General features: G+C 32.4%; 1 protein-coding gene across 6 annotated transcripts in view; it reads right to left on the bottom strand.

The window, feature by feature from the left end:
• Nucleotides 1–27925, bottom strand: part of LOC126734759 (guanine nucleotide-binding protein G(o) subunit alpha) — a 144727-nt gene that overhangs the window by 69378 nt on the left and 47424 nt on the right. The window contains exons 1-2 of one of the 6 annotated variants that reach the window (XM_050438477.1): nucleotides 16784–17078; nucleotides 7308–7734 (exon numbers count right to left, since the gene is read on the bottom strand). The exons of 2 other annotated variants lie outside the window; for them this stretch is intronic. In XM_050438477.1, coding sequence (XP_050294434.1) covers nucleotides 7308–7425 — 118 coding nt within the window. In that variant the 5' untranslated portion in view covers nucleotides 7426–7734; nucleotides 16784–17078. Of the gene's footprint in view, nucleotides 1–7307; nucleotides 7735–16783; nucleotides 17079–27925 lie in introns of those variants that run through there. 3 more of the 6 variants (XM_050438476.1, XM_050438473.1, XM_050438478.1) reach the window with 3 other exon arrangements.

Raw genomic sequence — 27925 nt, 5'->3', positions numbered from 1 at the left:
CAGTAATCGGCCTTACTTTTTTACCTGATTCAAACAATTCTAAAACAGAATGGATAGATATTTTAGAAAAATCTTCAGAACTAAAAGCATATGTGCCTAATGGAATTCATTGGTGATGCAAGATGGACTGCTGAAAAGAGTTAGGGAGAGCGTCGATGCAAAAGACATATTTGCTAGTTTTTCCTTGAGAGCGTGTTCCACAAGTTCTTAAATGGTCGTTTTATTGGACATCAAGAAAATGTTACACGTTGGTGCTGGCAGTGCGATGTACCTCACCCGAGGGTCCAAGAACCCAGACCAGAGGGAAAATGATGGCAATACCTTGTTGGTGCACCCTTTGAACAAATTGCCAACGACGTAGCATAACCTTTTGTTAGATTCAAACGGATATAAAGACTATTAACGTCACAGATTACAAAAACGTATTGGATAAACTTGAATACTTTGCTTGAGTCCTATCTGGACGAAAGGAAGCATGTGATATCCGTCGCAAGAGACAACAGACTATTTTCAGGCTAGATCTTATGTTGTTCATTTGAATAATTTATAAGACACCTTAATTATGATTTCATCATTGAACGGAACATTACAGGAAAAACTCATTACAATGATCTATTAGAGACCTCTTTTAATTTGAAATAGTGTATATAAAAGTACTTCAAATTAGAATAGACAAGTTTAGTATCCATTAATTAGTTATAATGTGATGTTTTAAAACAGTGCTTCACTTGTGCATAATAATTAATATACGATAGATGTACTGATGTCTTTAACTGTCTGTAATGGCTAAGTAAAAAATGTGCTCATCTCGATTAGGTAAAAGACACTATCTTAATTCCTTTATAAACCTCTAAGAAATATAAATATCTTTTTTTTTCTCTTTTGCATAAAATTCACAAAAATTTGAATATGTAACCTTTAAAAGTAAATTAAAACAAGCATTTGGTAATATTTGAAAGGAACTCGATAGGACGAATATAGAGAAATCGAGAAAAATTAATATTATGGGAAAAATTTACAAAATTGCGCGGAATCACATGACAAGAGTTGATGATTTCTAATATAATATCTGGAATTGAAAATACTGGAATATACCCAGCTGACTTGGTCAAATATCAAGCTGCATCCTAATAAACTCCTACATCGGCTATTAATGCATCTTCTGAACCAAATTCACTTCTGCCGACGACCAACAATCAAATGCTTCCCACTTTATCAAGTTGCAGTGAGCAGGATTTAGTTTCATGAGGTAAAAGCCAAAGCGAGCATTTTAAAGTCATCTATCATCATCATAAGAGCATCTATCATCCACTAGTTCACCTATTATTCAAATACTTTCATGCCACCAGTTTCGGGCCTAAGATTATTATAAAAAGCAGAAAAATATAAGAAAACGATTTTAAAAACTGTGAAGTAGTTGCACTCGCAATCTGATACTGGTTGAATTAATTAGGCACAATTAGAGATATAAAAAAAAAGAGAATTCAGGTTAGTCCATAAGGAAGACAAATTTTATTCTGGTAAAGTTTACAGGTGGACATCGCAGTTTATACATGAGTTCCTGTCTAATGCTGTAGAGCAAAAGGCCACGAAAATTAAAGTAACTGAACCAAACTAAAGCTATATAACCATATAATAAATTATTGACATACTTCCTGACCCCGATTTTTTAAACGAAAGGAGCCAGCATAGTATATAGATTTTCTAGAAATAGCAATCTTCTAATACCCCCAAAAACTACCAAAAATCTGATCCATTTCCATAAGTTTCACAAACAGTTTATAAAAGCGTGATACATCCAAAATACTTGTAAATAATATGTGTATTATCGTATTATCATAATTTCAGCACTTCTAATTTTCAATTCTATAAATCCCAGGATATAGCTTATACTATGATATACATGTACAAGCATACATAGATAAAATACCCCATTACTGGATACAATAAGAGCTTATTGCAAATACAGAGTTTCATTAGAATGTTTTCGAAAAACGGAAACGTCGCTCGCGCTGAATCCACGCGAAGGACAGCTGTTCTATCGATTTTATTCCACGGTTTTGCGACGTGTTGAATGCTGAACTGAATAATGTCACGATGAAATCATACCACGTAGCATGTAGGGCGTACATGTACATAGCAGGTCGGATATTTATTAATAAAACTGCACCCAGTTCCTTTCGAATCATCTAAGGAAAAACATAATTAGGCGCGCACTTGACTTAAGTGGCATTTCCGGAAACCGAAGCAATTTGGAGCGTTTCAAGTGGCGCGGTTTTTAAATGATTCGCTGTGTAAACAATTGAAGTAATTACACCACTCGGAGGCTGCCTTTTTTTAATTATATGGTCTGGTTTTAAATATATTCAGCTTATCCCGAGGACAATAAAAAAAAGCCAGTTTTAAAGAGGAGAAATAGCTTTTTCCAAAAGCAGCAGATACAATTTAGTTTTCTGCTAATTAATTAAGAAATTTATGAATACCTAAATCCTTTGGTTTTGGATTCCAAGAAATAAAACTTAAATTTTCAATGTCAAAAAGGATTTTTATCCCAAAATTTAATTGGAATTCCGTAGTTGGTTTTTAGTAATCACATTTAGCCAGATTTACTAAATTTCATATAAGTTTGTGTGGAAATATTATAGAAGCATGCCAATGTTCACAATTTCGCTTTTCCTAGTAAAAATAATAAGATCATTTAAATAATTCCACCTAATTTATAATGGGCCCTACATCCAAAGTCTAAAAGAATTATAACTAAAAGAATTTGCAAATGACTCGACAAACATTCGATTACCATTAATTTTTAGAAGTAAAGCTGGTGTCATTTGGTTTATAGGTATTCTCTCTTTAAATAATTTTCTATTGCCTATATTTGTGGATAGATATTATGCATTTGCCAAACTTCCAACTACCAGATTAATTCCTATAGGTGAAATTAAATAATTCTCGTATCTGGAAAAGGGCATGCAACTTACATGACTATATGGCTAGTATCCATTTTTCTAAGGTTTCACAGTCACAATACAAGAATATATCTATAGCATAAACATGCCAAAATGCATCACTCCTGAAATTAGGATTAACATTTTTTTGTCGAGAAAAAACTTCCCCTACTAGCTTTTCTAGTTAGATAATTTATTCGTAGTTCTTTGTTTTCTGACATTTTACTTGCAAATATTATAATAAATCGGAACTGTATCACTAACTGTATTAGAGGTACAGTTCCCCGATTCAGCACTTGCGCTTGCGACTGAGAGTAGAACAAATGCTATCGTTACTTGCGACATAAATTTGTTATTGCATATTAATACATTAAATTTCGGACGCAAGACCTCAGTTGGCCAAGCGGGTATATTATGTTTTTTTAATTATTTTTAGCCATATTTCCCAAAATTTCACAGTCAAATATGGGCGAGCCATGTCAGCGATGACACCACGAGCTTTACATAGAAAAAATAGTAATCTGAAATACTTTGAATTTATAATTTTTTTTTTTAGATCTAAAAGTCTATATAATTATTAAATGATTCGCCGAACTTTTTAATGCTTGTTGGATATTCATTGTAATTTCTGGATGTGGAACTGATGTTGAAGATAGTAACACCATATCACATATTACAAAATCCATATTGCATGATCCAAAAGTTTTTGAATTTGGTTGATATAATTTCTCTAAATATGGATCTAAGTAATATTTGAGGTTCTTTCTATAGATAACTAACTATAATACGGCAGTTGTTCCGATTATTATGAGTTTGCCAAATTTAGCTGCAAGAATAATTGCTATTTGTAAAATGGAACATGAACCAGATATGACAATTTATACGACTATATCAATGGTGTTTATCTAGGGGTTTAGAAATGCCACTATCATCTTGTTTTATCCTATAATGGTATATTATAATTTGTTTTTCAGATATAGACAGAATGTTTTCACATTCCCTTTCTTGTATACTCATTTTTGATAATAGGTTTTTTGTAAGGATCATTTCGATTAGACTGGAACGCTTCAACAGAATCCAGCTGAATTAGCGACTCCTATGTAACGAATTGCCCAGGAAGTATGAATTTTTGGCCTATTGGTCACCTTATAATAGCATTCTAGAATGTCATCCCCATATATTAATAAAATCTACTGAAAAAAGTAAACAACTATACATTGGTAGTACCCATTGCTCACTTCTGAGAACAATCTTGTTTGAACTACATACAAGAAAGATTTTTTGCTAGCGACTCTTCTCTAGATAAGAAATCACTTAAGCTTAACAGATGTTCTGACGAAGGTGAAGTCCCTCGCCTTAATGAATATTTAAACGCTGAGTTGGTGTCCCTAGACATGCTCTAGGGCGCATGTGGTTATAAAAATAATGTCAGAATTGTGTATTTTGAATTAATCAAATGAAAATCAACCACCAAAATCAACATCTGTTCGTTTTACAAAAGCACATCCTGAACTTAGCTTTAGGAGTACTTATGGGAGCTCTTTTGACCTAATTTTAGTTAAGCGTTGTATATGACAATTTCATGTTTCGTAGTAGTAACTTGCGCAAGACCCAAAAACTAGCGGGAAGCCTAAAATTCCCTTGCCGCAAAAAAACACCGGTAACCTCTGTCATTGCTGACTGTTCTCTATAACCCTACACAGGCGACCTCCTAATAAAGAAACAGAGCTTCCCAGTTCCAAAGCTTATTGTAATCCTCCCGTGGCAGATGTGGAGATCTGAAATAATAAGCTCTTTATATCCTTCGGCCATGTACAACGGGCTTGGAACCATACCCAAAAGATGCATGTGTCGTTTGAGTCTGCAATGACCTGTTAGGATTCCAGTTAATATCCTCCTATCTTCTATCTTCCCCTATCTTTAGGTTCTTGGCTTATCGAGATTTGCTGTCCCTGGTCCAGCTTCCCTAGTTTTTTTCCCCGCTCAGTTAGCCAAAATATCAAAAATGTGCCTTGCTCAGTCACTGTGCGATGTAAGGTTCCGTAGCGATCAGTGGGAGAGCTGATCTGGGCCAGGCAAAGGACTTCCTTTAACCAAACTTGTTATGTGTCTCTAGAAGGCCTTTAAGACAGACTATCTGTTAAGTTATCATTAATATGGATTCCAACCAAACTGCAATACCAATCAGCCATCTTTAAATTGTTGCATAGCCTATATTCGGCTATTAATTAAGGGGTCAACTGCTGCAGCGGCTTGCCATGATCTTTCAAAAGCACTTTATTATATAAATCAGGAAATGTTGCTTCACAAGCTTTCTCATTATGGACTCCCTGGAGTAGCCTTATCGTAGCTAAATTCTTATCATAAGCAAAAGGTTTCCATTCTTCGTCTTCAGGTTCTTATCTATTTCTCATGTTGGCAATTATAACTTTTTTTTAAACGGCTGTTTGAATGAAACGGCATGATGTTTGTCTTCTTCCCAATACCTTTTCTTGTATTCTTTGCACTTGTATAATGTGAACTGTCTATGGTATTATGAGCATTCTTCTATACAGCCACATCTCAAATGCTTCCGGATTTTTAGTAGTGGTTTCTATAAGTGTCCGGGATCCTACGCCATACAATAAAATAGAAAAGACAGAATCTTAAGTGCCTTACTTTGGTTTCAAGAGATATGTTGTGACTTTTGAAGATGGCACTCATTTTGTGAAATACTATTCTTACTTTTTCTAGACGACATTTTATTTCTTGTGCACTGTCCCATTACGCTTTTATGGTGGTTCCAAGGTAGCAATATTGTTAAACACGTTCAAGTTCAGTTGACATATAGGCTCCATTTAAATCTCTCCTGCTGATGATCACTTGTTTCGTTTTCTTTACGTTGATATTAAGACTATATTTTTAACTGTATTGCGCAAGATGGTCCATTAATCTTTGCAGTGCTTCCAAGCTATCTGTTATCACCATGGTATCGTCAGCGTTTCGAATATTATTTGGTCTAGAAACTAGTAGGATTTTTGTTTCAGACCAGTGAATGTTATGGAACTTAAGGAATGAATCACACTGGCGAAAAAGGAAATTTCTGGAAGCTGCCTACATAATGCAAAACCAGAGCGTCTTCAGCCAACCGAGTGTGGATGTTCCCAACATATGGAGACCTCTTCTAGCAGACGCTCTCTTCTCATCATCAGAATTCATGATTCATTGATCCCATCAATCATATATAAGCCTGCAAAATAGGAAATTGCTTTAGTTTACACTTGATAACGGTCGGAGACACTTACCGACCGAAACGTCGTGTTGTACGAAAACAAAGACAATGTCAGTCCGACTACCTGTTTCTATATTACCATTGTCTACCACTTTCAAAAACATTATTTAGCCTGACTTCATTCAAAAGGATACCTTCTCCTACTCCGTTAAGGGCTTCGTTGAAAATATTTTCGAAATATAAGTTAAATATCAGACCCGAGAGGGCACATCCCTGTCTGAGCCCACGCCATATTTACACCTACTCCGTCCGATCTCCATCAAGTCTTAAGCATGCTGTCTAATTCCAGTAGAGATTTCTAATTAATCAGATATTTTTATCGTCTAAGCCGGCCTTTTCCAGGATATTGATCATTTTATGAACGCGATTAAATGCTTTTTCATAATCGATTAGATATGCGTATAAATCACAGTTGATTGCACTAAATCTGAAGTCCTAGTTAATTCATGAGGTCTAGTAATTCTGGTCTGAGGCCTGTTTTTAATTTTCATAAACGACTTGACTTGACGATCGCAGGTCAGTTTATTTTATGTGTTGATGCACCATAAGATTGAGGCTCATCGTGTATGTAATTTGTAAAATACAAATTTGTCAGATTTCTTGAAGACATTTCTTTATGGAATCTAAAAAATACCTCTTTCTTTCTACGGATTTTCCTTCGGAGGACTGTGTAGCCAGTATACTAGTAATTTAGTTTGAAATTTGTAAGCATGTGCTCAACTTAGAAAAACAAACCTCACGATGGCTGTTTTTTTGCATAAAATGTTGGTAAAAATATATGAGTTATATATCCGTTTAAAGGAAATAAAAAAAATATGTTGAAAATATTCAATGAAAAAATCAGGTCCCTTGAATAGTTTACCTTTTCGACTCCAGATACCTTAATTAATGTTTTTAACCACAAATGTTAGATGGCACCATATGTACTCAAAAAATAATTTATCATTAGGTTTTATAATTTTCTTTATTTTTTTAAATTTTAACTGTATTTACCCTAAAACAACGATCACACACAGTGTACTCGCTTCTTTTGCTTTTATTATTATATTATATGCATTTTATTTAACTTCCGATATATTTTTAGATCTTACCTAACAGAAGTAACTTGACATCTCTCTTAGATCTCTGGCTCTCCTCTTTAAGCGTCTGATCAATTTGTTTGGTCCTGGCGATGGCCGCCCTCTCCTCTGCCGAAACGGTGCACCCCATGGCGCAATCCTCGATGCACGACGTTGTGGCGGTTTTTAAGGAACTCGTTACAAAGAAAAACCCAGACCTCTTCCAATAAAGAAGAAGCCGTACGCGACTATTTTTATATATCAGACTATCTTTAGTTTGTATTGACCTTTTTAGAAAATAGTTTTTCTTTGTTTAGTAGATATAAATAAATTTCAGTTGTATAAATAGAGAAGTCTCTTGAAAGATATGTTGATAATTTTCTGGTTTTCTATTTTAGTTTTGTTTTTGCCTTATGTTGAATAACATCACAGAGTGTTGCAGATTTTTCGTTTCTGGTGGCTACATAAGAAAACTTTTTTTAGATTTAAATATTTAGTTGTTGGTGGTAGTGGGTGGTTTCACAAGTGTTTTTCTTTTGGCGCCAAAATCATGTTTTTCAAAAAAAAACTTTCTTTAACTGTTTAATCCCTTAACCCTAAACATGTATATTCCTGCCCTAAGTTGTTTAAATGAACATTTTGGCATTGCTATTGGCACCCTTTCAATTAAACAAACTTCAATCGTGTGAAACTAATTAAAACTAAAGTTAGTTACACCTACGCAACTTGTAAGCTTTCGCTTCTATTATACAAGTAACTAATTAATTTATCATGTAGTTTAGTGGCCAGGAGGATCTGTATTTTGCTCAGGCTTAGTCAAGTAGCTAATGTCAAGGATTAGTGCAAATATAAATTAAAACACTGCAGAGGATTTTATGTGGTTGGATAAGTAATACTGAAAAGAATTAAAATATAATTTTATCAAGATATATTATAGAAACACTGCTGTTAAAACAGTAGATCGTATAGTATACAGTGCATCCCAAAAGTTATGTCTCAATTCATTTAAAATTCAGGGGTGTGTTTGAAAAAAAAAACGCTCGGACCCGTCGATTTTTATTTCAAGTTGCGCATTTTTGTACGTGAAGTTTGTATATACAGGGTTGCTCAAAAATCAATTACGACCATCAACTTAATTTTTTCAAATGAAAGCACCTTTTTTAATTTCATTTTTGAATTTCGCGTGGAATTCTACGTATGTTTCATGCATCATGTCCTATACCTAAAGTCAACAGTTATCGAAAAAAAGACGACCAAACATTATTATTGAAGTTCACCTTACGAGTCACCTTATCTCTGAGAATTTTTATACAGAGCAAAATTCCATTCATTCGTGTTTTTTTTATTGTTGGCTGGTGACCGTGTATTTTCATAGAAACTGTATGACAGTTGTACGCCAAACAGATATTGTCAAGTGTGAAGTGTATGAGCAAAGTTGCGGTTTTCACAATGGTAAAGTTAACGGAACGAGAAAAAAATAGAAATTCTGTGCATGGTTGGGTTTGGTGATAGAGCACGTACTCAAAGAGAAGCTGCTCAATTATTCAATGAAATCCATCCTGATCGTCCTCCGATATGTCAAAAGGGGATGAGTAGAATACAGGCTAAATTTAGAGAATTCGGTCATGTTAGAGATCTGCCGAAATCTGGTCAATGAAAATGAACAACTTGACGTTTTGCTTTCTTTGGAAGAAAATCCATGCACTCCTCTGTCGCAGATTGAGGCAAATTTACACATGGTGAAATCTATAGTTCACCGAATAGTTAAAAAGCACAAATATTACCCCTACAAAGTTATTCCTGTGCAACAGTTATTTGATGACGATTTCGATAGGCGAAATGAGTTTTGTGAACGCTTACAAAACATGTGCAATCTAAATAATGATTTAGTAACAAATATTATTTTTTCCGATGAAGCCACGTTCTGTTTGAATGGTAGGGTGAACAGACGAAATTGTCGATATTGGGCAACAGAAAATCCGCATTGGATGATGGAGGTAAACACCCAGTACCCTCAAAAACTAAATGTGTGGTGTGGAATAGTGCGCGGAAAAGTAATAGGTCCCTTTTTCTTTGAACAGACTTTAACGGGACAAGTGTATCTCAATTTTTTGTCCAATTTGAATTAGTTCCAGCATTACTAGCTTTATTTCCAAATCCATTGGACCCAGACTATCCTGACGAAGAACTAATTTTCCAGCAAGATGGCGCTCCTCCGCACTATGCTGCCACTGTGCGTACATTTTTGGATGAAACCTTTCCCAATCGGTGGATAGGAAGGAAAGGACCCATCGAATGGCCTGCTAGGTCGCCTGACCTAACACTAATGGACTTTTTTTGTGTGGATACCTCAATACCTCAAGTCGAAGGTATTTGTTTTTGTTAATAGGCCAAATAATCTAGACGACTTGAAAGAGAGAATTCGCAGAGAAGTGCGCGCCATAACTCCGGAAATGATTGAAAATGTGCAACGAGACTTTATTGATCGCTTTGGATATTGTCAAGCCGTGAATGGCAACCATTTTAAACATTTAACTTAATTTTTGTTCTTTTTTTATTTGTTACATGAATCGTCTTTTTTTCGATAACTGTTGACTTTAGGTATAAGACATGATGCATGAAACATACGTAGAATTCCACGCGAAATTCAAAGACGAAATAAAAAAAAAGGTTCTTTCATTTGAAAAAATGAAGTTGATGGTCGTAATTTATTTTTGAGCAACCCTGTATATACAAACTTCACGTACAAAAATGCGCAACTTGAAATAAAAATCGACGGGTCCGAGCGTTTTTTTTCGAACACACCCCTGAATTTTAAATGAATTTAGACATAACTTTTGGGATGCACTGTATATAACATAAACAGGATTTCAATTTAAAAACGGGTACACTTTTTTTAAGAATGATACTTAATAATTTAACCCTTATAAAATATGTAGTGAATGTAGAAGATGCACCAGACAAAATGGAGCAATGTTTAATGAAAAAAGATCCGGAAATAAATCTAAACCATAAATATCTAAAAGAACTTGTTATTAGAATTTTAACATTAAAATAAGAAAAAACTAAAAAACATAATTAAATTAATTTGATAAATTCATGACTAAAAGAACTTTTGATTTGAATTTCCCTTTAATAGTTTTTATATCAAATGATAAGTGTATAAAAAATACTATCATATTTATTTTACTTTTGAAAAATCTTATTTAAGTTTGCCATATTTTTCATTAAAATATTTAAACCCCTGAGACCATTCAACTATACTAATAACAATAGACATTCTAACAATATCCTAAAGAAGAGTAATTTTTTGTGCATTGCTGGTTTAAATTGAGAATGTTCCAGGGAAATACTCTCAGGAGAACTGAACAAAATATAAATATATACTGAAATTATTAGGATCAAGTTTCAGACACTCTAGGGACGTTCTAAATTAAAATTTCTCATGTTTATTAATGATTTATTTTGTTATTTTAACTGACTATGGTTTTCTTTTTTAACTTAAAACAAAATTAATTTTAAAATGAAAAAATTAGTGTAAAACAAGTTATTGAATAAAAGATAAATTCGGAAAAAAAATGAATTTTTGAGCCTTCTAGATTAAATAATTGCTTATTAAATTAGGGAAACTTTTACAAATGAACATAAAACAATAATAGATTTAATTACAATTATAACATCTAAATTTAAAAAAATTGAGAAAGTGATATTTTGATTTTTTTTTTAAATTAAACAAATATATATTTTTTTATTTTTGCTTCTGAATTTAAATTTTTTTTTGGTAAATCGATAATGGAAAACATTTTTTAGAAATTTATCAAAAAACAAAAAATACAAAAACAATTTAGGAAATGTTAGTATTGAACAATTTTGTGGGTACTTTTAATTTTAACAATGTTTTTATATTAAATTATCTACATAATTTTATTTATTTTACATTAGACAAATATATACCACATATATCAATAACATATATATAAAAAACATATTCAAATAATTTTATTTGTTTGTAATAGTTTTCATACAGATTTTAAATGTCTATAGAAAATATTAAAAATCCATTTTTTAAATATTTATGTGGGAAAATTCCGACTCATGATATTTTAGTAATTTCCATTAGTAAAATATTTATTCACGTCATTAATTATTTCAAATTTTATTTAATTTAATACCATCGCATTTTTACGCGACTTTCTCAATTTTCTTTAACTTGTAATTATTTTTTCTTAAAATCTATTTATTGGGTTTTCAACACCCAGATAGTATTTATTGTTTAAATTTAAATGTTTTTAATTACTAACCCTTTTTTTGAAATGTGATAAAGGCAATTGCAATTATAGGTGTCCATATGATTGGTTGGCTTATTTATGATAATGAAGCCATGGTATTTTTCTAAGCCTCTATACAGGGGGTTTACTTTTTATGATGTTACACCTATATTCATTTGTGCTGTCATAAATATTTAATTTGTGCTGTCTGGGTCTACACTGCTTAAAAGCCTCCATGTGGCCTCACTATCATAAATAAGCCATTCAACATACACCATACAAGGGGTTACAGAATAAGGTGCTGATCCTTAAGGGTGTTAATCCTTACGTGAACTTATGAAGAAAAGTTCTAATAAAGCTATATTTATTTATTTTTTTTTAATTTATGTATTCATTCATAAAAATAATACATCTTGAACCAAATATATATTATACACAATGGAGCATAGCTCTGTGTGTGTATAAGGGTATCTAATTACTTTAATATATATCTATTTTTTACAATATAGCAAATTTTAATAACCTTTATGCTTTTTATAATTTTTTCACAAAATGTATCACTTTGATAATTATAATACAATAGAACTATGAATAAATATGTTTATATATTAAAAATAACATTATTAACAATTAACCAATTGTCTAATTTATTTTTTTATTTTTTTATAGGAGCAACCTAAATATACCTAACTATAGACTTAATATAAATCTGGTTTATTGTTAACACTTCTGCATCTTTAAATAATTGGATTGAAGAGTACATCTTATTTTTATTATGGATGATCTTTACTAAGTAGTTTTGAGTAATAATCAATGGCTCTAATACATATTGATAAGAAGCCCCCCATGCCAAAATCCAATAGTTAAGTATAGACTCAACAGTAGAAGAATACAACATTTTTAGAGTTTTTAACTTACTTCATAAACTTGCGCAACTGACAGAACTTGTAAATTAATTTCCTGATTTTGTTTGATATATACTGAGCATGTTCCTGCCATTTTAGGTTAGAGTCCAGTATCACTCCAAGGTACTTGTATTCATCTACAGAAATAAAATAAATTTATTAAAATAAAATATAATAAAAATAAATTTCAAGTTGGCATTGGCACTGATCATTATCTTGGCATTCATACTGATGAACTTTTAACTTTGTGACTTAGGATGAATTAGTCATGCCAACTGAAAAGTTCAGGAAAACTGACTTTCTGGCATTAAGTGTTAAACAATGCTGATCAAACCAGGCTTTTATATGTTTAAGTGCAGTTTCAGCTTTAATTTTTGCTTCAAGCCAAGTCTTGCCTGTTTCAATCAGTGCTGTGTCATCAGCAAAACATACTAACTGTCCCTGCTCCTCTTTAATTATCCCAAATAACCCATTTACATAAATTGTAAATAGTACAGTGCCAAGCACCGTCCCCTGTGGCACACCATATTTGACCTACTTGTATGTGCTCATTGAATTGTTGATTTTAACACTTTGAGTTTCATTTCCTAGGTAAGACTGAAAAAGTTTCAGTACCATTCCATGTACACCAATTTTCTCTAATTTGTCAAGAAGAATATGGTGTGTCACAGCATCAAATGCTTTCTTGAGATCAAGAAAAGCTCCAATACATTTACTCCCCTGAACAAAATTTTGGTTTATATAATTTGTTAAACAGGCAACCGCATCCTAAGTGGTAAAGTTCTTTTTAAACCCAAATTGTTGCTCTGATATTTATGTCCTAAGCCCCTTAACTCTTGAGCTACAGGGTGTTAAAATCTTAAGCAAAAAATCGTGTTGTCATCATAATTTATTAACTTCCTAAATATGTTTATGAAATTTAGCACACACACCTGCTGAGCGTTAAGAGCCACTTTTTAAAAGTTATATTTTTTAAAAGTTTAACCAATGGCGGGCGTCTGTCCAAGAACGTAAATTAAATATTTTTTAAAAGTATTATATACACCACTGCTTTTACCTAAAATAAAATCTATTTTTATAATCCTCATTCATTTTAGGGCAAATTGGATTGCTTGGCTTTTTTTCGTTCCACATGCTATTACCAGGGAAGAAAAAATAAACACATTTTTAAGCATGGTAAATTTAATATTAAGAAAAAATTAATTTATTTATTTTATAAACATATGTACATTATTTTACTATTACAGTAGCTATAACAACTCTAATTATAGAAGTCAAGCGGTACTTTAATAATAAATCATTTAAAAAAATTCCATACAGGGTGTCCCAAATTTTGTTCTAAGGATGACAACTTTCAACATTCCGTAACTCAAAAGTTAAGGAGCTTAGGATTAACACCCTTAATATTCAAATTCTTCACTTTATAAACTTGCACAACTGACAGAACTTGTAAATTAATTTCCTGATTTTGTTTGATATATACTGAACATGTGCCTGCCATTTTAGGTTCAGTATCACTCCAAGGTACTTGTATTCATCAACAGAAATAATTTCAAGTTGGCATTGACACTGAGCAATATCTTGGCATTCATACTGATGAACTTTTAACTTTGTGACTTGGGATGAATTAGTATTGCCAACTGAAAAGTTCAGGAAAACTGACTTTCTGGCATTGAGTGTTAAACAATGATGATCAATTTTATATGTTTAAGTGCAGTTTCAGCTTTAATTTTTGCTTCAAGCCAAGTCTTGCCCATTTCAATCAGTGCTGTGTCATCAGCAAAACATACTAACTGTCCCTGCTCCTCTTTAATTATCCCAAATAACCCATTTACATAAATTGTAAATAGTACAGTGCCAAGCACCGTCCCCTGTGGCACACCATATTTGACCTACTTGTATGTGCTCATTGAATTGTTGATTTTAACACTTTGAGTTTCATTTCCTAGGTAAGACTGAAAAAGTTTCAGTACCATTCCATGTACACCAATTTTCTCTAATTTGTCAAGAAGAATATGGTGTGTCACAGCATCAAATGCTTTCTTGAGATCAAGAAAAGCTCCAATACATTTACTCCCCTGAACAAAATTTTGGTTTATATAATTTGTTAAACAGGCAACCGCATCCTAAGTGGTAAAGTTCTTTTTAAACCCAAATTGTTGCTCTGATATTTATGTCCTAAGCCCCTTAACTCTTGAGCTACAGGGTGTTAAAATCTTAAGCAAAAAATCGTGTTGTCATCATAATTTATTAACTTCCTAAATATGTTTATGAAATTTAGCACACACACCTGCTGAGCGTTAAGAGCCACTTTTTAAAAGTTATATTTTTTAAAAGTTTAACCAATGGCGGGCGTCTGTCCAAGAACGTAAATTAAATATTTTTTAAAAGTATTATATACACCACTGCTTTTACCTAAAATAAAATCTATTTTTATAATCCTCATTCATTTTAGGGCAAATTGGATTGCTTGGCTTTTTTTCGTTCCACATGCTATTACCAGGGAAGAAAAAATAAATTTATTTATTTTATAAACATATGTACATTATTTTACTATTACAGTAGCTATAACAACTCTAATTATAGAAGTCAAGCGGTACTTTAATAATAAATCATTTAAAAAAATTCCATACAGGGTGTCCCAAATTTTGTTCTAAGGATGACAACTTTCAACATTCCGTAACTCAAAAGTTAAGGAGCTTAGGATTAACACCCTTAATATTCAAATTCTTCACTTTATAAACTTGCACAACTGACAGAACTTGTAAATTAATTTCCTGATTTTGTTTGATATATACTGAACATGTGCCTGCCATTTTAGGTTCAGTATCACTCCAAGGTACTTGTATTCATCAACAGAAATAATTTCAAGTTGGCATTGACACTGAGCAATATCTTGGCATTCATACTGATGAACTTTTAACTTTGTGACTTGGGATGAATTAGTATTGCCAACTGAAAAGTTCAGGAAAACTGACTTTCTGGCATTGAGTGTTAAACAATGATGATCAATTTTATATGTTTAAGTGCAGTTTCAGCTTTAATTTTTGCTTCAAGCCAAGTCTTGCCTGTTTCAATCAGTGCTGTGTCATCAGCAAAACATACTAACTGTCCCTGCTCCTCTTTAATTATCCCAAATAACCCATTTACATAAATTGTAAATAGTACAGTGCCACGTGCACCGTCCCCTGTGGCACACCATATTTGACCTACTTGTATGTGCTCATTGAATTGTTGATTTTAACACTTTGAGTTCCATTTCCTAGGTAAGACTGAAAAAGTTTCAGTACCATTCCATGTACACCAATTTTCTCTAATTTGTCAAGAAGAATATGGTGTGTCACAGCGTCAAATGCTTTCCTGAGATCAAGAAAAGCTCCAATACATTTACTCCCCTGAACAAAATTTTGGTTTATATAATTTGTTAAACAGGCAACCGCATCCTAAGTGGTAAAGTTCTTTTTAAACCCAAATTGTTGCTCTGATATTTATGTCCTAAGCCCCTTAACTCTTGAGCTACAGGGTGTTAAAATCTTAAGCAAAAAATTGTGTCATCATAATTTATTAACTTCCTAAATATGTTTATGAAATTTAGCACACACTCACCGTCTGAGCATTAAGAGCCACTTTTTAATGTTCAAGTTTAACCAGTGGCATCTGTCCAAGATGGTAGACTAAGTATTTTTTTTAAATAATATGTACGCCACTGCTTTTACCTAAAATAAAATCTATTTTTATAATCCTCCTTCATTTTAGGGCAAAATGGATTGCTTGGCTTTTTTTCACTCAACATGCTATTACCCAGGAAGAAAAAATTAATTTATTTATTATGTAATACCTATTTATTTAATTATGTACATTATTATACCATTACAATACCCATAACAACTCTAATTATAGAAGTCAAGTCGTAGGTACTCTAATAATAAATAGTTTAAAAAAATTTCATACAGGGTCTCCCAAATTTCGTTCTAAGGATGACAACTTTCAACACTCCATAACTCAAAAATTAAGGAGCTTAGGATTAACACCCTTAATAAGGATTAACACCCTTAATAATCAGCATTTTATTTTATAACATCCTGTATATGATCTACAAAGATCTAAGAAGGTTTTAAAAATGTATAGTATGAAAATTTTAAAATAATTAAAGACGGGATCCTATAACTCGAATTAAAAAGAGAGCAAATCGACACAACAAATACCTTTTAATTAAGTAAACATCCTCAATATTCTACCGACCAAATCCCGTTAAATAAAAACAATAATTTCTACCTTAGCAACACCCAAAGAAAAACACTTTTTTTTTAAACATGCCCTAAATGGCAAACCATACACTACCAAACATTCAACAACCTTTTTTTAATTCGGTGACGGGAAACAGGCAATAATTAATTTGCCCACATCCGAAAATGGCGGATCCGCGTACGGAACGGGGAGGCACTAATATCGCCCTCAACCACCCGATTTTTCCGGAAAAAAAATAAAAAGACACGAAAACCCGGCGTTTGTTGGTTATACGGCAACTCGCCAACCGATACAATGTCGAAATGGTATCTTTTTCTTGCCACTGACACACACACGTTAGTATACGTGCGAAGGGGTCCCCGGGCCCCTCCCTTGGTCTCTTGTTAAAACCGGGTCTGAACTCCTTAATGACCTTCCCGCTATTCCATTCCACTCTGTTGCATTGCGATGGAACGCGATAGCAAAGGCACGAGATACGCTCGTGGAAAATGTTCATAAGAGTCGGGTGATGGGCGATCGCGGAACGCCGACGTTGCCATATTGCCGGAACGGTTTTCAGCGAAAAGCGACAAAAGAAAATCGGCGGGGAAAAAACGGGCAAAGGGCATGCGCCCGGACGTGGATTGGGCTGGATAGGGAGGAAGCGGAGGGCGTTTGAATTATTTGTTGATTCCTACTAGGGAATAAAGATGTAACAAGTGGGCCCCGCGGTAGGGAAATTAATTTTTTAGGTCTAAGGGACGTAAAATCGATGATCTAAATTAAAATTGGCGTCCGATTTTTTGTAAGATCCGAAGAAGTGAGAATTTTATTGTCCATTCTGCATATCATGGAACAAACATTTTAATGACTAATTAAAACTAAAAAAAAACAAATCATTTGCTCCCTGCGGTACTGCTTGATACTGCTGATTGTTCTTAGGAATTTGCTTCTCCAGTAAACAATTTCATCGCTTTCCTGTAAAATGATTTGCGAATATGTCTCTCCCATGCAAAATCCATATCTTTTATTGATCCATAAGAGTGTTTTACTTATCAAAGCAATACTGTCGTCTCGTCCATGCTCTGTTAAAACTTTGTCCAAAGTTAGTATTTATTTTTTGAAATAAAAAGAATGAACTATTTGATTTCACGAAATTAATTTTGAATACAGACCGGGCCACATTTACCCGAGATGGAGTGCAAGATTTCCACAACAATCATGTTTGGACAGTAGACAATCTACAGGTAAAAAGATCTAATTTTCAACATTTTCAGATATTCATTAAATGTTTAGGCTGGTGTGGAAAATGCCATGCTTATTGGACCCTACTTTATTCCACCTCGACTGCCGATAAAATTTATTTAGATTTTCTTCGACGATGTGAGACAGAATAAGATGTGTGATGATGGAGCTCCACCACATTTTGAACGAGAAGTTCATGAATATCTAAATAATGAGTTTCCGAACACATGGATAGGGCGCCATTTCTTGGCCTCCTCGCTCCCCAGACTTAACCCTTGCGATTTTTTTCTGTGGGGCTATTTGAAAAAGTTGGTGTTATATGATGGAGCAGTAAATACTCGGAAGAACTTTAAGAGCGCATTTTTAGAGATATGTAAGATAAGTATACTGCTAACATTTTGGGTGAAGGAATGCTTTAGGGTATTTAAAGGTCTGCGCAAGATGAGCCCTCCGAAAATGCTCAGGGAAAACGACAAACGGTAGCGGGTTAAATCAGGTCAAGAATTTTTTAACTACTGTAGCTGCTGCTTACAGCCAGGATGTAGCTCCGAGTGACTTTCACCTTTTTCCCCAAGTTGAAGAAAAAGAAGGAGCGGTCAGGCAACGGAATTCTTTGACTCTGGTTTCAAGAAATGAGTATCCCCACTGATATTCAAATAAAAATAAACATGTTTTTATTTATATAAAATTTCTGTAGAACTTATTTCACGGACAATCCTCGTATTGTTGATAAATGTTTGGTAAATGGATAGACAATGTCATTTTTCCAGCTTGTCACTATACAAAAAATATGCCCTCATATTATACAAAACGACACTTTTAAGGCAAAACTTTACTGCCTATTTAATATTCAATTCATTATTTTGGGGGAATATCTAATGTAATTACATGCTACTAATATAGCACATATGGCGTGATTGTCCCATTAGATAAGTTTTTTTGGGTCGAATAGTAGATTAACTTACATGTTTACGTAATTTAAGGCTAAACCATAATTCCTTTACATTATTCTTTGTAAATTTTCTAGATACGTAAGAAGGAATATAAAAATTAGAATTAGCCAAACATTGGGTTTATTAACAGGGTGTTCATTTGAAAACTTCCCACCAAGGATTTATCGAAAACCACTGTTTCAAAAAAAATGCCGATTTACGTCAAAAGGTTTGTCAAGGGGGACAACTTTCTAACCTAAAATTACTTCATCCTCTGCCCCCCAGGGTCATCCCTTTAAAAATTTTAAATGGCAAGTGGTATCGAGTAATAGCTTGTTTAAAAGATCTTTCGAAGTCTTTTATTTTGACGTTTGATTTTCTTTAAATCGGTCGATTCGTTTTCGAGAAAATTAGAAAAAATCTTTGTTTATCTTAATTTGTTCAGATTGAAAACAAAAACATGAAAATATCAGTTTTTATTTCAATAAGTGTTCAAAATGTTGCCCGTTTTTGGCCAAACAATGATATAGGCAATGTTCAAATTCCTGACGGACATTTTCAAAAACATATTGTGGGATATCATGGCAGCTGTCGATGATGCGTTGACAAGGTTCATCCAAACTTTCAGGTTGGGGAGTAAACACAATAGATTTAAAATTACCCCATAGAAAAAAGTCTAACGGCATTATATCAGGAGATCTAGCAGGCCATTCTACTATAGGCCCCCTTCGCCCTATCCATTTATCTGGAACTTGTCGTCTAGCCATTGCCGAACGGGAAGAACATAGTGGGGAGGAGCGCCGTCTTGCTGGAAATATATTTCAGCCTCATCAAGTATATAGGGTTTCCATCATCATCGATTTGGTTTATTGAAATAAAAATAGATATTTTCATGTTTTTGTTTTCTATCTGAACAAATTAAGATAAACAAAGATTTTTCTAATTTTCTCGAAAACGAATCGACCGATTTAAAAAAAGCAAACGTCAAAATAAAAGACTTTGAAAGACCAAACAAGCTATTACTCGATACCTCTTGCCATTTAAAATTTTTAAGGGGATGACCCTAGGGGACAGAGGGTGAAAGGGGGTGACGTAATTTTAGGTTAGAAAGTTGTCCCCCTTGACAAACCTTTTGACGTATTTCGGCGTTTTTTTAAACAGTGGTTTTCGATAAATCCGTTGTGAGAAGTTTTCAAATGAACACCCTGTATAATATCATAATAGACTGCTCACTCTACTTAAACTCCATAATATTAAAAGGATCCAGCAAATTGGTTATGTACACATTTATTAATAAACGTTTTTAAAAGTTCGGAATTTCCATTATACATTTTGGAATATTATTGAAGAAGAATGAGAAAAGATGCACTTATTTTTCACGTTAAATTCTATATAGGATTTCGAAAAAAAACACTCTTTTAACATTAAATATCAATACGTTGAATTTCCATTCCATAAAGACTAATGGAATTTTAAATAAAGTTATTTAGCATTCTGTTTTTAATCAATATAATATTACCGAGAGTTCCATTTTTTAAATGAAAATTTACTCATGGTGTAAACATTGGTAAAGTAGTAAAATCTAATATTCGATCCATATATATATATATGGCACGTGCCGAGTAGAGTAGAGCACGTTGGAAATTTCAACACTGGGATGGCTGAAGATTCCTTGGTTTAACATGAAGTTGCTTCCAGGATTCTTCTTTTCTTTCGATATTGCTCCTGGCACAAAATCTTTGCTTCAGTCCAATGTATATTGTGGCCATTGGACCAAGCGTGTTCTGATATTCCTGCTCTGGAAACCTCTCCTTTATGGGTCTTAATTTTAATGTTCTTTTGTCCCGACTTCCATTAACTCGCCTATGATAGACTTTCCAAATTCACATTGATGTATGGAATCGTTGCTGTGACTCTATCCTTGTTTTCTCTGCTGCTTTCCTAATAGTTGTATTTATTAAATACCCAAAGAAGGGATGAAGGATTCGCCAATAATGAAGCTTGCTAAATTCGTATTAAGCATTATCCAGCAACTACATGGGAATTACTAACAACTACTGGCTACCTTGCACGATACCCTTCTTATTTGTGCGTCAAAATTTCAGACCACTAACGTCAGACCCACCAATAAGCTACCCAGCTTTGAAAAGCTATGTTGAAAGTCTTTATACAAATGGGTCCATCAGAGAACCGCTTAACATCATCAGAAAAAGATTTAAACAGGATGCGACACTTGCAGAATGCACTGAAGTTCCACTGGAGGGAGAAAATCTTTTTAAAGTTTGTCTATGTAACTCCTACTATCACTTCAAACATAGATTTTACGCCGAGAACGAAGGACTTCCAATGGGCTCGTCGTTATCCTCAGTAGTAGCCAACATATACATGTTGTGTATTTTTAATAGTAGGAATAGCCATGTTTGGGACGAAGAAAATCCTTATTTGGCTCAGCGGTTTGGGCACCGTTGGATTGCCAGAGGTGGAGCAGTTTCTTGGCCTCCTAGGTCACCCGATTTAACGTCGTTCGATTTTTTCTTGTGGGGACATATAAAGTCTTTAGTCTACGAAACTCCAGTAGAATCAAAGTTAGACTTAATTGGACGAATAATAGCAGCATTTGAAATCATTCAAAACGAGGATCAAATTTTTAGTGTAGTCCGCCGAAATCATGTGCGGCGTTTAAATTGGTGTATTGAGGTTGGAGGAAGACATTTTGAACAATTGTTGTGATGGTATCATATACAAAAGGTAAAAATAAATGCAGCAGATCCTATTTAGGTAATTAATGTTTTTATAAATTTTAACGCATCATAGGGCCGTAGTGGCGTAGTGACACATTTCCGGACATGGGTTCCTATACTCAAATGGATTCCACTGTTGCACTGAACAACCCCTAGAAGTTTGATCCCATAATTCTGAAACACCCTGTATGTCTATGACATTTATTATTTGGGACAAAAGCGATGCATTCCACTAAATCGTATAAAATGTCAAATATACTATAAAACGAATTAAAGGCCGTAAGAACAAAATGTAAATTAAATATTAAATAAAATTAAAACTGAGTCAATACTGCAATTATAGGTTTCACCAGTTATCCAATAAAACTTTAGTAATACCGCCGGCGAACGGCAGTAATGGTAAATCCTCTTCCGCGATTGTGATTTAACGCGCTCAGTACCAACGTACGTTTAAAGCGCCCCCCGTAGCGTTTGAAATGTCCCAATTCCATAAAGCATAATGAAACAATAATTATTCACGTTTTTTACGTATCGGATGACTAAATATCGTTCGTTTCGCAGTACCGTGGTACTGCCCGACCCAGAGCGAATAGAGGAACTGTATATTTGCAATGTAGCCAGATTGTTTTTTTCTACGGATTTATTTATATAGGTAAAGTGATATTTCATCTAAATCATTAATCGTTTTATACATTAAAGTTGAAATAGCTGCATAGAAAGAAAACGAAGCTGATTAGATTTGTTTTATCAAATTTTTATTTATCGAATTGTTGTAAAGAGTTTAAATATTATTTTTAAGGGTAGATATTTGTGTTGTTCAATAAATTTATAATGTTCAAAATTAGGTGGGTTACATTTTATAATTTATATTGTTTTTTCAAAGTCTCTTTATGACCTGATTATAGATCTGACAGGTGAGGTTATCAGTATGTCAAAAATTAATTCAATATTCAATAAAATAAAATAGGTTGATTTCTATGAATTATTGGTGTTTTATACGTTAAACTCTACCGGAAAAAATCTGAAGTGATTACGTCTGGTGATTTAGGGGGTTATCTATTTATCTAATCGGTCTATCTATTTAATTTCTTGGTCATTTATTCTCAAGTAATTTATTCAAACAAGTTCAAACAATATCAAATGGTTGACCAGAAATTACACTAGCCCATATGTATATTTAGGAAAAACTGTTCTTGAAAAATTGTTATTACTCTACTATGTGAGTTCTCTTAACCCAAGGATTTTTGTAAAAATTCAGTATGTAAATAGTCATACACTGTAAAAAATGGCTTTGTAATATTTACTACAATGTTGCGTCGCCCTTTTTTTTACAAATTGTAGTAAATTTTATCTTATTTGTAGCAAGAAATCCTATGAGCATATGAAAGCAAATCTGACAGTATTATAAACTCGTCAAGTGGTAATTAGTCCAATACTGAGTCGCATATTTTGCTACAATAAAATCAGAAAATGTGTCAAAGTGATTGAGAGAGCTATTGCTTTTAATATATTAAGTCTACTCTTAGTCCTTGTTAAAAGTAAATTAATTATTTATAGAAAAACCTTCAGAAATAGTAATATTTTATGTTTGACAGCCTTGTGGCAGAATTCTTAACAAAATATAGGTTTCAATTCTATCAATCCTACAATTTTTACGAAACAGGCTGCGGGTTTAATTTAAAGTGTATTAAGTTTTTTACTATAGCAAACAAGCGAAAAGAACTAAAAATGTATCTATTTATATGTTTTAAATTTGTTATATATTCGATATATTCGATCATATATTCGATACATATATCCGATCATTCCATGATCCTATTCCATTTCAATACGGTAATGTAGCACCCCATACCGTACCACGTGTCATCAAATGTGTATACATTTTCTTTACGATTTTGAATTATTTAATCACAATATCTGAAAGCTTCTATAATAAAAAAATTTACTTAAAAAAAAATTTTTTTATCAGAAACCTTTTTAATTGGTAGTTTTATTTATGTTATTTTCCTTATGTTATGATTAAATAAGACTGATGAAACTTCTTATCAAATAAAATTTGATTTTGCCGCTTTAATTTAGCATTTTTCTGGCATCCTGATTGGTCAAATTAATCAGGCATAAATTTCCATAATAATATTATGTGTTATAATAATATTATATATAATTATAAGACATTTAAGATTTATTATATTCGAATCATTATTTATGAACTATTTCGTAGGTATATTCATGCAAAAAAAATACCTAATTGTAATGTTTTTATATTCGATAACAAATACTTATCGTTTCCTCCAGCATTTGTATAAGACATTTTTATCTATAAGAATTAACTGAAAGTTATAAACACCAGTAGTGTTTCTTAATTTTTATTATTAACGCTGAAATACAATGAAAAAATGTAGGTTATAAGAATAAAATTTAAAGGATTTAAACAAAAAAATAAACAGAAACCATAAAGCCACTTTAAAAAAAACCGAAAAATTAATTTTTAAAAATTAAAGAAGAAAAATATAATAACTAGATTAGGATCCCTTATTCAAATACTTGTATTGCTTATTAAATTTCCTATTCTTATGATTGTCTATCAGCCTTTACACTTGCATCAGCTGAACATAGTTTATCTTATAGTAATTTGCATTCTTAATGATATACACAGGTTATTTTGGAAAATGAGGTTGATAAAGAAAGTCTGGAAAATATGAACATGGAATTCTTGAAAGAATTCAAAATTTGGTAAATATTGGTCTTAGGGTGAAGATTTAGACGTCAGTATGCCTTGTAATTTTATTGATTCACCAGTCAGCAAGAATAATGTAGGTAAATGCAGTCTTGGTGTTTCAAGACTCATGCATAACACTCTGTTAGGGATAAGTAAGAAAATATGCTTATATAGGAATCTCCAATTTCAGTCCTTGAGCAATATAGCAGCACCATCAGTTATATTAGTAATATTAATGGAATTGTAAAGGATAGAGACGAAAAGTATTATTCAAAGTTCTAATTCAAAAACTCGAAGTAAGTAAATAAGAATTATAATATTTCTTATCAAGACCACTTGATTAATTCAGCTGAATAGAAATTGATCAATGCCACGAGTCTGAAATCTGGAAAATGATCTGGCAAGGAAAAGGAGTTCCTACGAAACAAATTAGTGGCTCTTATAATAAGGAATAAACTAATTATAATGATAATAAAAGATGCTTTTGTTTAATATAGTATATATTACTACATTTTATTTCAATGAAATTTTTGTGTTTCATTAACTCAAGCTGTAGGTTTGTGCAATTAGCTTTCAGAAATTCATGACATTTTTTAACATGACAGTCCAGAGATTTTTTTTATAGCAAACAGACAATCCCTAAATTGTGATTCTGTTAATGAATCTAGGAGGTTTTATAGCAGGTCCCTATTATCACTTTGATTTTTTTCGCCAGTTTATAAATAAATAGTTGAATTTCAAGCAATTTGTAAGTTTCATATGCATTAAAATATTTTTTCTAGACTAGTGATGACTATGATGAGAGTGAATTTGTCTTGTGGCTCTCGAATAAGAAAGATAACATCTTACAAATAGTAAACTTTCTTCTAATAAGATGTGGCATCAAACTTTTCAATATTATCTGAAATTTTTCTGTTTTTCGTGTCATCATATGATTATTCAATTTTGTAACAGTATCTCCTACATTTAATATATCATATTTCTCGATACATTGTATAAAATTTGTTACCAAATTGCAACGCTTTAAATCACAATTTTAAGAACATTTCAATTATAATTTTATAGAAATTACTTTAATAATTTATTACCGTCCCTATTTGTACTTTTTTTTTATAAGGAAAATTCCTCTATAAAAACTATAAACTGTAGCATTTGTTCTTACACATTTTTTTCAGTATAATTTAGGAAATAAAAATACAAATTTTTTAAATATGTGTGTTAGTAATAAGAAGAAAGTAGAGGTCTCGAAATCTATTTTTCTATCCAGAAAACTTTTTAATGAATGCATTTCATTACGATTCTGAAGTGCACGAATGAATGCATTCGTTATGAAATAATGATAGCGGTTCTTCATAGCATTGAAGTAAGCAAGCTTTTTTTACAGCATATTTTTAGTCAAACGAGTATGACAAAAGCAGTGGCATGGTATGATTTGCTTAACATTGAACAAATGGCTTAGTGATAATATTATGTACTTGGCTTCACACTGAAAAATGTTCATCCTTGTTCAGTGACGAAGAAAGAGTAAAAAGCGTTGTCTATATGCTACTACTTATCATAAGGTTACTTGATAATCAATTTAGTAAGTAAATTACTGCTAAACAACATGCATGAAATCGGTGACCATCAAATGATGAAAATCTGCGCCGTTATTGTCAAGATAATAATAAACCTTATTCGAAACTTATTTCTGAAAGTGCCTCTATATTCCATTGAAATTAAATAGTTTAAGATAATAGTTAAAGTTTTTGAATATCTACAGGTGGAGTGGTCTGTATATTTCAGTTCTTAAATAACTCAAGAAGAGAAATCTATAGAGGTGAAAAATTTGCAATCTGTCTGAGCCATTTTATTGCATTTCGTCTGGCAATTCATTTTCCTGAAAATCGTTATTGTGCTACCTCGGAATTGCTAAGGCATAGTAAGTAAGAGCTCCGTCTTGCTGAAAATAAAAACTATCCTCATTTCATTTTCATAAATACTTTCCTAAAACCTGATCTTTTCTGGAAATTGGGTATATTACTGCACTACTGTCTTCGTTATTCCAATTTTTACAAAAGTTCAATTTCAGAAGAAAGTTCAGTTAAGTAGACATTTTTGATCAATGAGGGGCTACGTCAATTTGCTGGCATGTGAATTCGCAAAATTGTATTCTTCTATCGTAATAGTGGTCGCTAGTTTATATAAAATTCAAATTTTATATGGAAAAAACTTATTCTAGTTAGCATAGTGACTTCATTCAGAATAGACAATGTTGGATCTTTTGTAAATTCTTCTAGTACCTCAATGTTGAAGATTTTGTCATAGCATTGTAGTAAAAATTACAAAGCCATTTTTTACAGTGTATGACTAGTATTTAAAGCACGCTCAGCTAATGTGGACTCTTTCTTATCCTATTGCACATGTCCTAATGGTTTTAATTGATTTCCTAAGGATGACGTGGTTATATATATATTGGGGTTTTATCAGTCGGTAATTTCGCGGTTCATTGAATCTCTGGGTGATAACACCTACAAAAATGAATTTCTTAATGCATTGAAAAAATCTTATTTTCTTTTTGGCGTAATTGGTGCGTTACTTATTTTTTGCAAATCTTCAATAGGTACATTCAAAATGTTCTCATACACTTAATGTATTCGTCAAAACTCACTTTTTAAGTATATCTCGTGATGATTCTTTTATAATAAATCATTCAGGGTTAATTATCAAATATATCTTCTTCTTAAAAAAATTTCTTTAGTATAATTTGTTTTTATATTATATTAAACTATATAGTTTAATATACTAGTTTTTAATATTTAAAGTTTTTATATTATAGGGTTAATCTCTACAAATAGCAGTTATGGAAGCTTCTCAGCTGTGAACAAAACATGTGTGTTGTCAAAATTTGGCACTGTTATCCAATATAAGGGAATACCTACAGTTTTTCCTGTTTTTTTCTAAGCTTTTTTTTCTTACTATTTAAAACATATATAATACTGTATTATCGCTCTGCACAGCAACATAAATGAAAGATGCCCTCTTGGGCCTGGCAGTTCTGGTATTCAAAGCTGTCAACGTTATTGGTTCAAATGATACCTACAGTGTACCTACAGTGATAATCGTTTTTATTAGAATATTCAACTGAAAGATACCTTTAATGATTCACTTATAATATCAACTAGATGGAATTTCCGAGCGTTGTGGGTTTCCATATAAACTTCGCCATAGACGATGCCTTCACAAATTTTGCTATCCAACGGTACATTATTCTCTAGTTCTCTTGCTAATACAATACAAATTTAAGTAATATCAGATTAGATTACAGTTTTTTTAGTTAATTAGATTGATCTACAAAAATAAGTTTAGAGAAATTCTTATAAAGACTAACACTCTGTATTGTTATATTGCTCTTTGATCGTTAATTTCCCATAAAATCATTTCAGAATGCAATGAGCACATACCTAAAAATGAAAAATAAAAATAATACCAAGAAACCTTATCTAACTTTATCACTTAGTTAAGATAAAGCGTTACTATAGAAATACATATGTAGGTACCAAGTTGTAGCAGGTATATTAAGATAGTTTAAACTAATCGGCTTTTACTTAAAATTACATTAACGATTAAGATGG

Source organism: Anthonomus grandis, chromosome 4, assembly GCF_022605725.1.
Source record: "Anthonomus grandis grandis chromosome 4, icAntGran1.3, whole genome shotgun sequence".
Taxonomy (NCBI): domain Eukaryota; kingdom Metazoa; phylum Arthropoda; class Insecta; order Coleoptera; family Curculionidae; genus Anthonomus; species Anthonomus grandis.
This window is presented reverse-complemented; position numbering and strand designations above follow the sequence as displayed.